This window comes from Oryx dammah, unplaced genomic scaffold (assembly GCF_014754425.2).
Source record: "Oryx dammah isolate SB20612 unplaced genomic scaffold, SCBI_Odam_1.1 HiC_scaffold_10, whole genome shotgun sequence".
Classification (NCBI taxonomy): Eukaryota; Metazoa; Chordata; class Mammalia; order Artiodactyla; family Bovidae; genus Oryx; species Oryx dammah.
The window spans coordinates 28,794,652-28,811,706 of NW_024070194.1; the positions used below are offsets into that span (position 1 = coordinate 28,794,652).

General features: G+C 43.1%; 1 protein-coding gene across 1 annotated transcript; it reads right to left on the reverse strand.

The window, feature by feature from the left end:
• Positions 1-60: 60 nt before the first annotated feature.
• On the reverse strand, positions 61-17,054 carry TCFL5 (transcription factor like 5; the record flags this gene model as incomplete). Its single annotated transcript, XM_040248874.1, has 6 exons — positions 61-839; positions 10,088-10,229; positions 12,117-12,363; positions 14,841-15,003; positions 15,283-15,469; positions 16,399-17,054. Coding segments are annotated over 6 exons (1,518 nt in total), but the record flags the coding sequence as incomplete, so codon positions are not given.
• Between the last annotated feature and the right edge of the window lies 1 nt (position 17,055).

Sequence of the window (17,055 nt, forward strand, 5' to 3'; positions counted from 1 at the left end):
TTGCACTAAAGCCTATTGGGATTATCTGTTGTAACAAATAAAGCCACTCATTTGAAAAACTCAGTTCCAAACATTACAGTTTATTACACAGAAAGTAATGACTCTATGAAAATGAGGGCACTGAAGCAATACTACTGTGACAATATTTCATTTATGGACAAAAGTACCTTTAAAGGAGGTCTCTGGAAAATTTCCAGCAAAAAGCCTTGAAAGAGGACTGCATTTTGCAATACAGTTCGGTGCAGCTGGAAATCATTACAAGGGGAAGTGATAAACGAAAGAAATAAAATTCCCAAACTACTTACAGTTAAGAACAATTTAACTCGTTCTAGTTGCTAACGGGGCATATCTAAAATGTAAATAAAATAAGTAAAAAGCAATGTACCTTTTAAGACTAAAGAAATTACAAAGGATGTTAATTTTTTAAGTTATCATGTTAAGAAGACATGATGGAATCAGACAGATAATTGAATAATTACTTACTAATTGTCAAGATGTCTTCATCCCCAAAAGGTCTAAGAGGACATTAATGGGTAAGTATTTTGTTCTAGATAAATATTTCTACAAAATGGGCTTTCAAAGTCCACATTAGAGTCCCATGAGCTGAGACACGTCCCTCTCAAGACTATCAGAGCAGAAGTCCAGGGTCCAAGGTAATGTTTGCGTGTCACAAAGGAGCTGCTGTCTACTGCCCAGGAACCAGTGTTCACATCCAGTCACTTGATCTCCATAGCTGGGCTGCTCTGTAGACTCTCCTGAGCAGGACACGTCACCAGGGAGTCTGGTCTGGTCAACTTTAGCCTTCTGCCAGTTTTACCGCAAAATACACTCTCAAATTCCTAAAATCAAGACATGACCATCAATGTACTGTATGCACAGACATGAAAACTGCTATTTTCAAAAACACAGAAGTTTGACATTAAGAGCTAAACTACATCAAAACATATAAGGTGTCACAAATATATGTCACATCTTGTAAGAGGATAAAGATGGGGATTCAAACACTTTCCTTGGTTACCTTTACATGTATTTTTATTTCATTTTCCAATAGATTCTCAAAATGCCAGAGCATATTGTAAACCCTTCTGATATTCAAAAAAACACCCGTATTTTTTATTTTCATTGTGGTAACACAGACATAAACTCTACCATTTTAACCATTTGTAAGTGTGCAATTCAGTAGCATTAAGTATGTTCACACTCTTGTGCAAACAAACCATCACCACTCTGCATTTCCAGAACTTTCCACCACCCCACACAGACTCTGTGTGCCATTACACACCCCTCCTGCCAGGGGCATTTACAGTCTCCACCCGCCTGCTGCTAAGTGCTCAGTACTGGGCACGGCGATGGCCAGACTGAGGTGACTCCCCAGTATCCTACTGGCTGTGGGTCAAGTTAATGCCACTCTACCTCTAAATGCTTTAGAAAAGGCCTCAGTTTTAATGGTTGTATCAGTCTCAAGCTCACAAAAGGAGAAGGCGAGTACAAGCAGACAACCTGAGGCTCATAGGCCTCCAGGAAACAAAAGCTACAGGTCTGTGAGATGCAGAAGGCGGAAGTCCCACAGGCCACAGCTTGGGCCCGCTCGCCAACATGAAGCTTTGCATGTCCTGAGAACTTAACACTCTATGACAACTTCAGCAGAGAATTTTTTTCCATATAAAGTTTTTCATGTAATATACAATACTGAATAATCTTAATTGGCTTAATATTTCTCCCTGAGATGCCTCAGGAGTCTTCTGGAAAACTCAGAGTCAGCTAGAGAAGGAAACTTATTACAACCTGTTATCAAAAGCAGCTCAATATTCCAGGAAAACTTTGCTCCCTTAACAGAGAGGGAAAACCACATTGAGTCTCGCACCTCCTTACTTTTAATAGCAAACTTCATTTACTTAATTCATTTCAGTCTAATCTGAGCCCATCTTGACCACATGTAAAACACTTTCCCTAAAGTTCCTTTTCCACAAACCTTCCATCACTTTCTGTATCCATATTAATTTGTCCTTTATTTTTGCCCATTCAGAAACAATAAGCTCTAGGACAAAACTATTCTCCCTTTACCCCCTGAACAAAGATATTTCCATTCTTTATATCTTCCTCTCACTGAGGGTGAATATCCTACTTTCTTTACATACTGAAATGCTTCCCTTATTACTTTTAGTAGCTTAATTGCATATGTATTACAATTTTAACCCTTAAAAACTTTAATCTCTAGTGAAAACCAAGAAGCAAGGAATTGAACTGTTCTTTACATCAGCATGTTTTGATTGGCAAACTTAACACATTCTGTAACCTCTCAAAGCATATATTTTCCTATGATACAATTTTTCAATTTAATGTGGTACAGGACATGTGTCTAATAAGCCCAAATAACTTAAGATTTTTTTTTCTCTCTCAGAAGACAAAAGGTGAACTTAGACTTGTCCAGCAATCAATGTTCCAGTATTTCATCTTAATGAAATAGACCTTTAATGAAATAGTCATCTTAATGACTTAGACCTCTAATGAATTTCTGTCACACAACTTAGTTTAGCAAAACTAGTTTCAAGTTACCAAAAATCTGGAAAAACTATAATTATTTCTAAAGAGTTCATCTGAAAGCTTTTATCCCATTTATCTCTATTTTATTATTTATGATAATATTATACAGACATTACCCATCCAAAGATCACATAGCTTGTATTTCAATACAAAACTTATCAGTTTATAACTATTATCCCATTTTCTATCTCTATTATAAAACCACCCTAAGCTGTATAATAGCAGCAAAACTTAGGTATCCATTAGCAAGCCATCTTTTCCCTATATCTACAGAGTATTATGGCCAGGCCATATTACAAAGGAAAATCATTTTTTGTACATATTATTGGTTTGTGACTGAAAGCAGTCCAATTCTGGAGAATGTACCACAAAAGGCTGCATTTGAGAAATGAGCTTGAGTTCCCATGGCTGGTACACACACAAGACAAATGCAAACACACAGACACATAGAACAAGATTCCTGCAGGACAAAAACAAAAGGTGAAGTCCGAGAATTCCCTACAGGTCCCAAAGGCTTCCTGTTTTAACAACAAACAAAGTGCAAATGAAAAGATAGGAAATCGTGACCACCAGCATCATGGTAACTCACCCAGCAAACATAAAACTTCGTAACAGTTGGGATAAGCTGAATTTACTTGATTTTAAAAGGCTCTTTCTCTCTTCCCCCTTTGATTTGTAGTTCTACTAATTAACCCACAACTGAAGTCACAGGCAATGTGAGTTGTGTCTGCATTTCAAGAACATGATAAGAGGTATAACGTCAGGGTTTCTCCTAGGAATATTTTGATCTCTGAGGGTCATGATATTGAGAAAATATCTAAGCCAGTTTTCTCTGATAGGCAAAAAAGAACCAGTTTCAGAATTTCAACAGTTTCATCTTAACCAATTTTCCCTAGAGTTTGAATGAAGAATGTTGTGGCCATGTGGTGTTTAAAAAAAAAAAAAAATCACTTTTCTTTTTATAGAAGCATAGTTGAACATTTACCAGTTTTGTAAAATACACCCTAGACTACAAGATAGAACAGAGCACTGATCACTCACACTTAATTATTCATGGCTAGTGTTGTCAAATACCAAGCAAATCAACAAGTCAAGGCAAACCTGTCTCTCAAGGCTCAAGTTCCCTAGTCTCAAAAGAGGGTGTTCCTAACTAGTGGCCATCAGAGACAAAGCCACATGACCAAGCCTTACTTAGTCCAAAAGGGAAAATCCCAATGAATGTTCCTCTGCAGCTGAAGTCAACGTGATAGGGAAGAATACTCTGGTGTCACCACACATCAGTTCCATTACTTACCAAAGACGTCTCAACCCGCCAATGTGAGCACTTGTTTTTCTTTACCAAAAGTGCCATGGGCCAAGGATGCCCAGTCGGTGGCAAGGGCCTGCCCCTGAGAAAAGGTGCTCAGGCATCTGCTGGACAGGATCCACCTGGATCACTGAAACTATCACTGAACCAAATCTGGGTCCACTCGCCCACGCACAGTAAAGCCAATTTACTGACACCAGGGTGTGGTGAAGCAGAGTACGGTGTTTGTTGCAGGTCCCAGACAAGGAGTTCAGATCTTCTGAGCATTAACACTGATCACTGGACAAGCCTAAGTTCACCTTCTTTCATCTTCTTTGAGAAAAAAAACTAAAGATACTCGGGCTTATTAGACACATGTCCTGTACCACATTAAATTGAAAAGTTGTAGGAAAACGTATGCTTTTAGAGGTTACAGAATGTTTGTATGTTTGCCAATCAAAACACGCTGATATAAGTGAAGTGCAAGTCACTCAGTCACGTCTGACTCTTTGTGATCTCCATGAACTATACTATCCATGGAATTCTCCAGGCCAGAATACTGGAGTGGGTAGCCTTTCCCTTTTCCAGGGGATTTTCCCAACCCAGGGATCAAACCCAGGTCTCCTGCATTGCAGGCGGATTCTTTACCAGCTGAGCCACGAGGGAAGCCCAGGAATCCTGAAGTGGGTAGCCTATCCCTTCTCCAGTGGATCTTCCCAAGCCAGGAATTGAACTGGGGTCTCCTGTGTTGCAGGCAGATTCTTTACCAACTGAGCTATCAGGGAAGCCCATGCTGATGTAAAGAAACAGTTCAATTACTTGCTTCTTGGTTTTCACTAGAGTTAAACCCTTAAAGTTTTTAAGGGTTAAAATTGTAATACATATGTAATTAAGCTTCTAAAAGTAGTAAGGGAAGGATTTCAATGTGTAAAGCAAGTAGGATATACACTGTCGGTGAGAGAAGATATAAAAAATGGAAATATCTTTGTTCAGGGGGTAAAGGGAGAATAGTTTTGTCTCAGGGCTTCTGGTCTCTGGATGGGAAAAAAATAAAGGACAAACTAACATGGATACAGAAAGTGATGGAAGGTTTGTGGAAAAAGAATCTTAAGGAAAGAGTTTTGCATGTGGTCAAGATGGGCTCAGATTAGACTGAAATGAATTAAGTAAATGAAGTTTGCTATTAAAAGTAAGCTGGTGCAAGACTCAATGTGGTTTTCCCTCTCTGTTAAGGGAGCAAAGTTTTCCTGGAATATTGAGCTGCTTTTGATAACAGTTGTAATAAGTTTCCTTCTCTAGCTGACTCTGAGTTTTCCAGAAGACTCCTGAGGCATCTCAGGGAGGAAATATTAAACCAATTGACATTATTTAGTATGTTAAATTACATGAAAAACATTATATGGAAAAAAATTCTCTGATGTTGTCACAGAGTATAACTAATCATGACATGTAGTACTGCACATGGGTGAGCAGACCCAAGTTTGGTTTAACAATTTTTGGTGACCCAGATGGGATTTCCATTGCATCTGGGTGCCAAAGTCTGTTACTGAACAGAATTTGGGTCCCCTCCCCTGCACACAGTGAAGCCAATCTACTGACACTGGGTTGTGGTGAACGGAAGTGCAGCATTTATTGCAGGCGCCAAAACAAGTTCGGGTCATTTGAGCATAAGCCACCCAGACTCCTTGTTTGGCACCTGCAATAAATGTTGCCCCTTTCTTTCACCACAGCCCGGTGTCAGTAGACTGGCTTCACTGCGTGTGGGCAAGTGGACCCAAATTTCATTCAGTGACTTTCAACCTCATCAATTAAAAAACAGTAAGGAAAGTAGGAAAGGGAGCCATTGCATATTAAAAGATATTTAACAGCTATGAACCAAATACAATGTTTGGATACTGACTCAAATAAGTCAACTGTAAAATAGCAGTTGTGAGCCAGAAAAGTCTGGACAGGGATTGAGATTAAGGAAGATGATGACAACGCAGTTGTGCTTTTAACCAGCACTTTCCTTTTTTAGAGACACATTTGCAAATGCAGTGATGTGACATCTGGAAACACTTTAAAATAATTTGGTGAGGGTGGGAGGATGGGGATGAATCGGTGAAATGAAGTTATGCCTGAGGCTGAGCTATGGGACACAGAAGTTCGTTATTCCAGTCTCTCCATTTTTGTGCATGTATGCATTTCCATTTCTTGTTTTTGTTTTTTAAAGAACAGCATTCTTACACAATTAAGTCTAGGTTTATATATTTTTATTGTGGTAAAATATATATAACATAAAACTTGCCATTTTTACCATTCATAAGTGTAAAATCCAGTGGCTTAAGTACACTCACAAAGTTGTGTAATCATCATCATTATTTCCAGAACTTTCTCATCTTTCCAAACTGAAACTCTTTCCCCGTTAAATACTAACTCCCCATAAACCTACCCCAGCCTCTGGTACCATTCTACTTTTTGACTGTATGAATCAGATGACTTCATATAAGTGGAATCATACAGTATTTGTATTTTTGTCTGTCTTTTCTCATTCAGCATCCTATTTCTGACGTCCATTCATGTTGTGAGGCATGTGTCAGAACTTCATTCCTTTTTGTGGCTGAATAGTATTCTATTGGCTGTAGAAACATTCCGCTTATCCATTCTCCTGTTGATTGGATTATCTCCACCACTCGTATTGTTTCCATCTTCTGGTGACCGTGAATAATGTGGCTATGAACACTGGTATACAAGTACCTGTTCAAGTCCCTGATTTTCCACTCTCATGGGTATTTACAATACCCAGAAGTGGTATTGCTGGATTATATGGTAATTCTATGTTTAACTTTTTGAAGAACCACCAGCTGTACTATTTTACATTCTCACCAGCAATCCCAAAGTTTTCTGTTTCTCCACATCCTCACAAACACTTGTTATTTTGTTTTGTAATAGCCACACCTATGGGTGGCAAAGACCCAGATGCTGGGAAAGATTGAGGGCAGGAGGAGAAGGGGACGACAGAAGACAAGATGGTTGGATGGTATCACCGACTCAATGGACATGAGTTTGAGCAAGCTCTGGGAGATACTGAAGGACAGGGAAGCCTGGTGTGCTGCAGTCAATGGGGCTGCAAAGAGTTGGACACGACTGAGAGACTGAACACCACCACCACCACTTAATGGGTGTGAACTAGTATCTCATATCCATTAAAGTGTTTTTGATCTGCATTTCCCTGATCATTAGTGATGTTGAGCATCTTTTCATGTATTTATTGGCCATTTGCTCATCTTCCTTGGAGAAATGTCTATTCAAGTCCTTTGCCCATTTTTGAATCGTGTCGTCTTTTTGCTGCTGGACTATAGTATATTTACACTTAATTCATGACCATGAAGGGAAGTGCAAGCACTGTGTCTGCTGCCACTGCTCTACCTTCCGAGCCATCTGGAGCTGCTGGAGTACTCCACCTGGCCAAGCGGTGACCAAGGTGGCTAGCCTGGCCAAGGCCACCTGCCATCTGCAACAGCCACCTACGCCCAGAGGCTCTGTCTGTATATAAATATACTCTAACTTTTCCCCCAATATTTAAAATATTTTCAGTGGATCTTAATAAAAATGAACCATGGTTTGATCACTTTCTGTATTCTGACACCCCAAGCCGAAATATAAAATATTTGTCTATATTTGAGAAGGTAGAGTCTACCTTTGAGAATAACTAAACAGAAGTCATCATTTCTCAGATGTAAGAAAGTTCTTCAAGAGATTTTCTAAACAACCTTCACACAATGAGCAGACTACCTCTGGGTAGCCATCTTTATTCTCAATAGTTCTGCTGGAAGTAGAGTTTGGGTATAGCTCAATCCAGACTCTCACACAGCCCCTGGGTCTTGACTCATGGGGACTTGGAGGGACAGTGAAAGAGGAGACAAGTGGACCTCTCCTGCCCTCGAGTGCACCAAAGGTAAACCAGCACTCTGGCTGGCTCAGCTAGCATCTATTTCAACAAAACCTGATTGAAACAATTGAGTTCTAAGGGATTTTTACAACTCATCAGGCACCTTGAAATGATACCTAGTCAAACTTGATATTCACATTACATTTGTAAGTAGGAGAATGCCAATGATAAAATCTGTATTTTTAGTAGGAAAAAGAAAGATTGTTAGTTACATGTCAAGAAATTATATCAGGAAGTTAGGAAGAGGAAGAAAACTGGTGTCATCCATAGACAGAGAGAAGAGAATTAAAGGCAAAAGGTTAATGAAATCAAGAGGGGTGACAAACCTCAGGGCCCAGGTGGGAAGGGGAACCCCAACACTCAGCTGCGTGAGAGACCCAAGGAGACAGTACAGGTGAATCACAGTGGGAAATGCCACGCGGGCTCTCGGAACAACAGGTGTGACAGACGAGAGAGGACAAGAAAGACCTGAACCATATTTCGTAACCGTGACCTAATAAACATACAGAATTCACCCAACAGAGAATGCATGTACTTTCCAAATAAACACAGAATTTTTAAAAATTTGACTACATAAGCGGTCACAATGGAAGTCTCTGCAAGCTGTTAAAAACTGCCATCTTTACAGATCAGAATGAGAGAAATAGGATAGATAAAATAAACAAAATACTATTCTTAAAAAGCAGAGTCTTGGACTTCCCTGGTGATCCAGAAAGGGCTGGGGTGGGATGAGATGTATACTGAAATAATCTTGGCAAATTACTTAAGACTTTTACGTATTTTACCTTTAAGAACAAAAATGTTCATGTAAGTGTGAGGGGGGACGTCACTAAGGAAACAGTAACGTCACAAAGGTTTAGGATTTTCCAGTCTAATTCTCCCCAAAATTGCTACTGATATTACTTCAGCCTGTTTTTTGATGGGTCCTGTAATCCGACACAGAAATAATTTACAAACTCAATGTAATTAAATTTCAGAAATGTTCAGGAAACCTAATATACACAAAAATTAATATGTTTTAATCTTTAATTAATATATTTAATCTTTGAATATAGAGACAAGTTCTTTTGGTTGTTGTAAACACTATCATCATATCTGAATCAATCATATGAATAATAATTCACCATTTACAAGGTACACAGAGCCAACCATTAAATTCATTTTTTAAACATAAAAGCTTTATTTTATTACAATAAACCAAGTATATTGCTAAAAATTAATGTTAAAAAAATAACCAGAATAACCACATTATAAATAACCATAAATGATCCAATTAGCACAAATCTAACATAGATATGGCTTTAAAAGGCAATTAAAAATATACAATGAAAATAAGGAACTTGATGAAATTACAAAACTCACAAGATGGAAACGCACATGGGCACAGGAGAGGAAATGGAGAAGACAAACTCTCAGCACTCAGCTTGAAAGGCTGGCTGTCGGGGAGGCATGCTCAGGCCCCCAGGATCTAGAAATGGTTCCCTGTTTATTACACCAATGTCAGCTCAGTTCTCTTATTAGACGTATGCTCAGTCAACAGCAGCACGACAGCTGGGACCAGGAGCAAAACCAGGGCACTCTCCACTAACCACTTGTCCCTACCTCAAGTTCTGAGGCAGGTACCTGGACCCAAGGTCCCCCGAGGCAGAGCACAGGAGCCACTGCCAGGCACATTCTCTCATCTGAAACCCCAAAGAAGGGGGTGGGTGGGACCCTCACTAACATCCAGCATTAGGTCCCACCAGGAGCCAAGCTGGCTCGCAAGGTATCAATGGCTCCTCAGCCCCAACAGACAGGGTCAAGGTTGAGGCACTCGCTGTACCAAGAAACTGAGATGCTTGCAGGAAGCCCCCGCATAGTCCTCCATCACCCAGGCCAAAGGGTCTCTCTGCTCTGCCTTCTCAACATGTTTGATAACCAGACTGTTTGATTATTTTTGACACTGAATTGCCTCTTTTTGTTTCTATTTGTGCTTTATCTCTTTCACAACAATTTCTGAGGGCAAAAATTCACACCCTACAGGCCTGTCTCTGAAACCCCATTGAGCCCCCAAACAATTCACTGTACAGAGCGGGTGTCTCCTTGCTAGCTGACAACTGACAATGCAGGCTTACGCTCTGCGGTTAGTGGACAAACCCAGGCTGTGCTTTGTACTTTGATAATAGATAATTCCATCATTAACAAGCAGGGCGTTACTCACACTGGGCTCTGTATCTGATGTTAAAGTCCAGGAAACAAAGGACAGTTTAGGACATCTTCGAGGAAAAGGATAAATAGCAATACTGATCCATTTACAGGACTGAAAGTCTCCTGGCCTAGATACTAACCTTTTTAAGAGAATCTCCATGCCTTTCCTGAATATATTTCAGGAATGCTGTGGTCCACTGCAGAGTCGTGGCCTTATCGGTCTCAGCATTGCAGAACGGGACTAAAAGGTTCAACTCGTCACAGCAAATGCGGATTCTGCGCCTATGGTCAAAACCCAAATTAATAACATCAAAAAGCTGACGCAGAACAAGGGAATAAAATTAATACCTAACTTCCTCAAGGAATTAGCTCCCAGCTCGGCCATTGAGAACTACGAGCAGCTCCTCCCCCATTAGGATCCCCTCTGCAGCACCAGGCCCCCTTGGGGGCCAACTCAGCCTTGTCATGCTCCCTGGAGAGTCTCTCCTCTTTACTTCTCCTGGGGTACATGCAAGGGCCAGCTCCAAGCCTCTAGAGCAAGGATGGACCCAAAGCCCCCAAACCAGAAGCAAAACTGTGTATGTGCTTCTTCTGGGCAGAATGTTCTTTCACTCAACACGCCTTCACCTGCCCGCTAGGTGCCAAGGAGCTCACACAAGCTAGGTTTCACCGCACTCATTCTTCAAGGGGTCCCAGTTCATTTAGGACACAGACTACCAGCCTGTTAATGTCCCCAAACCTGGTCTTTTTAGAGACGATTTACATTACTGGAGGCTTACTCTTAGACTATTTTTAACTTTCATGAATTACGTTCAGTGCTACATGAGCTGATGTGGAACACCTTATACAATATGGCCCTTGTTGCTCATCCTCCCATGTGTACACTCAGAATGTAAGAGAAACTTTGTAAGGTAGTAACAGTGGGAATTCACTAGATGCTCTGTAACCGCAGGCACCAGGCCCAACATCTCAGCTTGTTTGATGCTGGCGTCCAACTTCAAACACCTATTCCATACACGAGGAACTTAGGAGATGAGAAGAACAAGAAGAAGGTTGTTAAACTAGGAAATGGCAGAGGAAGAATTCAAACCTTCACGGTCAACAGGAAGTAGTAAGTAAAAGGCTTTTTGTCAGATGGTAGGTACTCAGTATATGTTTATTAAATACATGTCAGAGTGGGAACAATGCCCATTATAATTCACAGTGAGTTCAGTTATGTGTGGACGCATATTTAGGGAAGGTGTCTAGCTGCCTAGCTTTAATATTTCCCTTTAAAAAGAAATAAATTTCCTTAGTCCAACACTGTAGGTTCAGAGATGAATATATGTCTTGCTCAGTGCTCTAGTTCTTGAGCCTAAAACAGAAACTGGTACAGTACTCAACAAATGACTAAGGTAATTAACTATATGTGAGGGAATCACCATGTAAAAACCCAGCTGCAATGGAAAATGTCACCACCTTTGGATCTATGCAAAACAGCACAAATAAAATCAACAGATAAAAACAACTCACATAAGCTGTAACCTTCTCCTTCTCCAACATTTTTAGAAGAACCCAACAAAACTGAGTGACTCAGTGACCAGTGACCCTGGCCGGTACCTTGAAACTCAGATTTGGGGGATCCCACCACCACCAGTCACCACCCTGTGACTAAGCCGTGGGTGCAAACAACACGGCTTATGTCAAATACCAGCTTTCCTTCCGGGGGTCTGGGATCTGGCTGCGGCCAATAAGGAAGGCCCCCACAGTCAGCTCCCTATAGTAGGATCCCAGGGCTCCGAGTCTCTCAACCACTCTCCTGGCTGGGGACACACTCCCATGGCTTGGGGCTGACAGGCATCCTGAGTGGCTCCACTGGGAGGGGTTCCTGGGAGCTGGTGCGTGGTCCCCTGGCCATCTCCCCACACATCTCTGTTGGCTCTGCTGGGTTCTTTGTCCAAAATAGACCAGAGCCACGAGTGTTCCCCGTGAATCATCAAGCCTGGGGGTCGTCGTGAGTACTCCCACCTCACAAAACACAGTGGCCGCTGACTCCTGCCGGCTCTCTCTCCCTTTGAATACAGAAATGGCTACACCACCGTTTTCTACAAAAGGCTGCCTGCCACCAGCACTGCCCGCCACCTGCTTGGCATCTGGAACAACCCTATGCTACCAATGTTCAGGCCTTACCTTCGGTCTCTTTCCATTCGGTTGTGCCTCTCCCTGCGTTGGGACCGGCCCCCCTGCGGCCCGCTCTGGGTCTGCTCACCAAGGGTGGCCTGGGATGACTCTGCTGACTGCCAAGCACCCTGTGCCACCGTGGAGCCTTCACCCACGTTCTGAATCTCTCCAAGGGCTCTTCGTTCTACATTTGTGTCCAACTGACGTATCCTACTCCGATTCCTCTTATTTATGGCTTGTTTACATAGCGCTTCTTCTTTGCAAAAGAAGGAAAAAGTGGTATTTAAAATTTTCAGTTCTTCTTAACTTACCCTCGTAAATGCTGAATATATTTTTCAGTATTTTCAATCCAAGATGTAAACATGAATGGGTAAGGAGCACACAGGACCGAACAGGAAGCCTCAGAAATTCCACAGGGGCAGCTGGCACAGAGCTCCAGGTTTTAAACTATAAAACTGAACAAAAACCAAATTAAAATACACTGAGTACTATGTGATCAACAGAGCTTGTTAAAGGTCTCTCCTTTAAATCAAGAGGCATTTTAACTGTCATCTCTGAATAGAGAAACCAAGAAGCTGTTTGATTTTCCTGATATTCAGGATGGAATCTGGGTTTTTTTTTAAACCCAGAAATATTTTCTCCAAAAGATTTTCTTGATATGCAATTATTCTAAAATGACAACTGATACTATAACTGCAATGCTCAGAAGAGGACAAAACCTAAGTGGTTTAGGGTTAAACATGCCCTCACCTTACAAATGAGATTCCTTTCCCCTACAAAACCAGTAATCACATCACAGCTGTGACTTGTGCTACAGAAACCTGTCAATTTCCCATCAAACAGGGGTCTAACTAATACAAGTGGTGATGAGCATTCTCAAGGTGCCATACAAAGACAAATCTACAGTGATAGAATTGCTGAACACAAATTTCAGAATGGGGATAACTTTTAAAAAGACATAGAGGGGAATTCACAAGTATTGGTGATGTTTTGTTTCTTAAGCTGAATAGTCAGTACAGGAACTATTTTAATATTAACCTTTGTACCTTACAAATGTTAACGTATACTTTCACATACAACATCACAATGACCAGGAAAAATTAATCACTGATGTGGGAGAAAGCAGGAGCACTCCATCACTATCCTGTCTCCCTCAGCTCTCAGAAAGCACATTGTGTGAGCTGTGTTATTGATGGATAACTTGAAAAAGAATGCTTCCCAGGAAAAATGGATTGAGAGTTAACGTCAGAGGTAAGCAAAGTTTGTCTTCAGCAGTTTCTTTATATCTAAAATTTTCTGAATCACCTTATGGCCTCTTGCTCCCAACTCAATCCTTTGCCCATCTGCAGACTGTCCCCACCAGGGCTTCCCAGGTGGTGCTACTGGTAAAGTATCCGCCTGCAATGCAGGAAACGTGGGTTTGATCCCTGGGTCAGGAAGATACCCTAGAGAAGGAAATGGCAACCTGCTCCAGTATTCTTGTCTGGGAAATCCCATGGACAGAGGAGCCTGATGGACTATAGTCCATGGAGTCGCAAAGAGTCGGACACGACTGAGCAGCTAAACCACTACCACTCAGTTCAGTTGCTCAGTCGCTCCGGCTCTTCGCAACCCCATGAATTGCAGCATGCCAGGCCTCCCTGTCCTTCACCAACTCCTGGAGTTCACTCAGACTCACGGCCATCGAGTCGGTGATGCCATCCAGCCATCTCATCCTCTGTTGTCCCCTTCTCCTCCTGCCCCCAATCCCTCCCAGCATCAGAGTCTTTTCCAATGAATCAACTCTTCACATGAGGTGGCCAAAGTATTGGAGTTTCAGCTTTAGCATCATTCCTTCCAAAGAACACCAGGACTGATCTCATTTAGAATGGACTGGCTGGATCTCCTTGCAGTCCAAGGGATTCTCACGAGTCTTCTCCAACACCACAGTTCAATAGCATTAATTCTTCGGCACTCAGCCTTCTTCACAGTCCAACTCTCACATCCATACATGACTACTGGAAAAACCATAGCCTTGACTAGACAGACCTTTGTTGGCAAAATAATATCTCTGCTTTTTAATATGCTATCTAGGTTGGTCATAACTTTCCTTCCAAAGAGTAAGCATCTTTTAATTTCATGGCTGCAATCACCATCTTTGGTGATTTTGGAGCTCCCCAAAAATAAAGTCTGACACTGTTTCCACTGTTTCCCCATCTATTTCCCATGAAGTGATGGGACCAGATGCCATGATCTTAATTTTCTGAATGTTGAGCTTTAAGCCAACTTTTTCACTCTCCTCTTTCACTTTCATCAAGAAGCTTTTTAGTTCCTCTTCCCCTAAAATCTCTGAGCGGATTTCAGACTCATGCCTCATTCATGAAGTATGAAATTTAAAAAAAAAAAAAAAACCTTTACATCTGTCAGCAACTTGAAGGTAACGAAAAATGTACGTAAGTCTATCATTTTTCTGTTTAAAGAGGTTACTGTTAAGAAAAACCAGCTTCTAAACTGAATATTTCCAGACCAAGTATAAACTCGATGTTCAAAATTGGTATGAATGTTCAAAGTGAGGTGACTAAAGCAGAGGGAGGAAAGGGTTCCTAAAATGCAAGCAGACTTCCAAGATTATTTCATATGTTTATAAACCACCTCCCCCTTCTCCCACCCATGGCCAAAAAAACCCGCCCAACATCAAGGGCAAAGCTCAGGCAGGAAGAGAAAGCATCTGCCAGCTTCTGCCTTATCACTTACCTCCTACTTTAATCCAAACCTGCTCAGGCAAAGCTTTGTTTCTACTACCCAAAGTCTGCTTAGTGGATTCAATTTCTTGCTGATAACAGAAAGAAAATGCTCTTGGCAATCCAATATCCTGATGCTTGGCAGTTTCGAGTATAGAACATGAGTTACTAGAAGTCTGGAGAAAATGAAGCAGTAAGAACTTTATCAACACGTGACAATCTCCTCTCTACACACAAATAAAATGCACTTTAACAGAAATAACACCAAAACTATTCATATGAACTGGAAGAACTTTCAAGCATTTTTAAGTAACCCTGAACCACATAAATACTCTCAATTTTAAAATGTTATTGCGCTTAATGAAAGGGAAAAAAAAGAATCCTTGGGACCTAACTAAAATACAACTTATCCTTTTAATACAAAAGAGCAAAGCTTTACAAATTATTTTCCCTACCTGTGTTTGTGAAATATTAGAATTTCCACTAGTAGAGCAAGCATTTGTAGTAAACAGAGGGTATGTAAATTGCAAAGCAGTAGTTGCAGCAGTAGTTTTATTTTTCACTAATGTTGTACATTTGTTTTGTTGTTGATGAAGAGGAACATTCATTAGTTCGGATGGATGGCGAATAAGAGTAACCAAACTGCCAAGACAAAAGAAACCCAGAAACACGTGAAGTGTGTGTGGCGGGTAAGTGTCCTGAAACACCACAATCACTTACTATCACACTCCCGTGGTTAACATTAGTTTTCTAGATAACAGATTCTAATCTGTTACCATGAAAGGCCCCTCATCATGGAAATCTCTATAAAACAATTATCCACTAGTGTTGCAGGGGACAAGTTCAAACCATCTTCTTCACAATGCAAGGTGAAGCTGTGTGTCATCTTTCAGTTACAACTCCCTCCCCATCCCACTTCTGACACCAATCTCTGGTGGTTTTTTTTTGTTTGTTTGTTTTTGCCATCCTCCAAAATCTGACGACTATGGGCAAAATGAGGGGGAAACTACAGGGTGGGGACAGTCAGAAAACTGAGGAGACACCCCAGCAGACAGGCTACTCCCCTCCAGTAGTGGCTGGGAGAGTGCCTGTGAGCTGGCAGTCTGGCTGCAGCATGAAGCTGCTTTTCACTCAAAGCCTCACAACATGACCTCTCTCCTTCCACCGGCACAGCATGAGGTCAGCCTAAACCTGAGTCAATGCAAGTGGAAGCAGAGGCCTCTCCTGACATTTAGGTAGGCGATCTGGGGAAAAAGCCTTGATCCTCAGGAGCATCTGTGCACTTAACTCATCTCTCTTCCACGTGCAGACGCAGAGTGCACACCATAAAGGAAATGCTATGGGGTGTGTACGCAAGACCTGCTCACTCTGCCTGCACAGAGCACACAACGTCTCAGGTCGGCCCCAGGCCCTCTGTGGCCTGCTCCCTTTTATGATGCAAGCTGCACGGAGGCGGCTGGCCTCTGCATGTGACCCTGGTCTACACCCAGACCGAGGCTGGTGCTTCTCTGCACCGGGCCCTGGTCTACACCTGCACCCGGCCGGGCCCGCTCCCCGGGGGATGCACCCACTTGTTGAGCGCCACGCCGGGCTCCGCGGCCTCCGCGCCGCGCGGGGCGGGCGGGGTTTCGGCAGGGATGCTGTTGAAGCGGTCCTCCAGGCGGACGCGCACCGCCGACTTGGCCCGCGCCTCCGGCGCGCCCTCTGCGTTCTCCTTGCCGGCGCCGTCGGGCGCCTTGGGCCGGGGTGCGCCCGGGCCCGGGCCGTCGGCGCCCGGCGTCTTCTCGGCGGCGGGAGCCGCGCCCGCCTCGCTCAGCAGCATCATGCGCAGCTCCTGGAAGTCGATGTAGCCCTGGCACTGGTTGGCGCCTGCGAAGCCGCCGTCGGCCAGCGTGGGCGGGCACAGCACCGGGTACACAGGCGGCGCGCCCCCCGCCGCCGCGGCTGCCGCGCCCCCCGCCGCTGCGAAGCCTCCCGCCGCCGCGCCGGGCGCTGCTGCCGCCAGAAAGGCCGAGTTGAGGCGCGTCTCGAGCTCGCCGTCGGCCGCCGCCGCCTCCATGTGCGAGTAGAGGATGTGCTGCAGTTGCGTGTACTCGATCTCCGTCATCTCCACCAGGCTCAGGTCGGTGGTCGTGAAGCTCAGCCCCGCCTCGCCCAGCGCCGCGTCCGCGCCCTCGGGGCCCGCCGGCCCGCCCGCCTGCGGCGGCTCCCGCGGCCCGGGGCCCGAC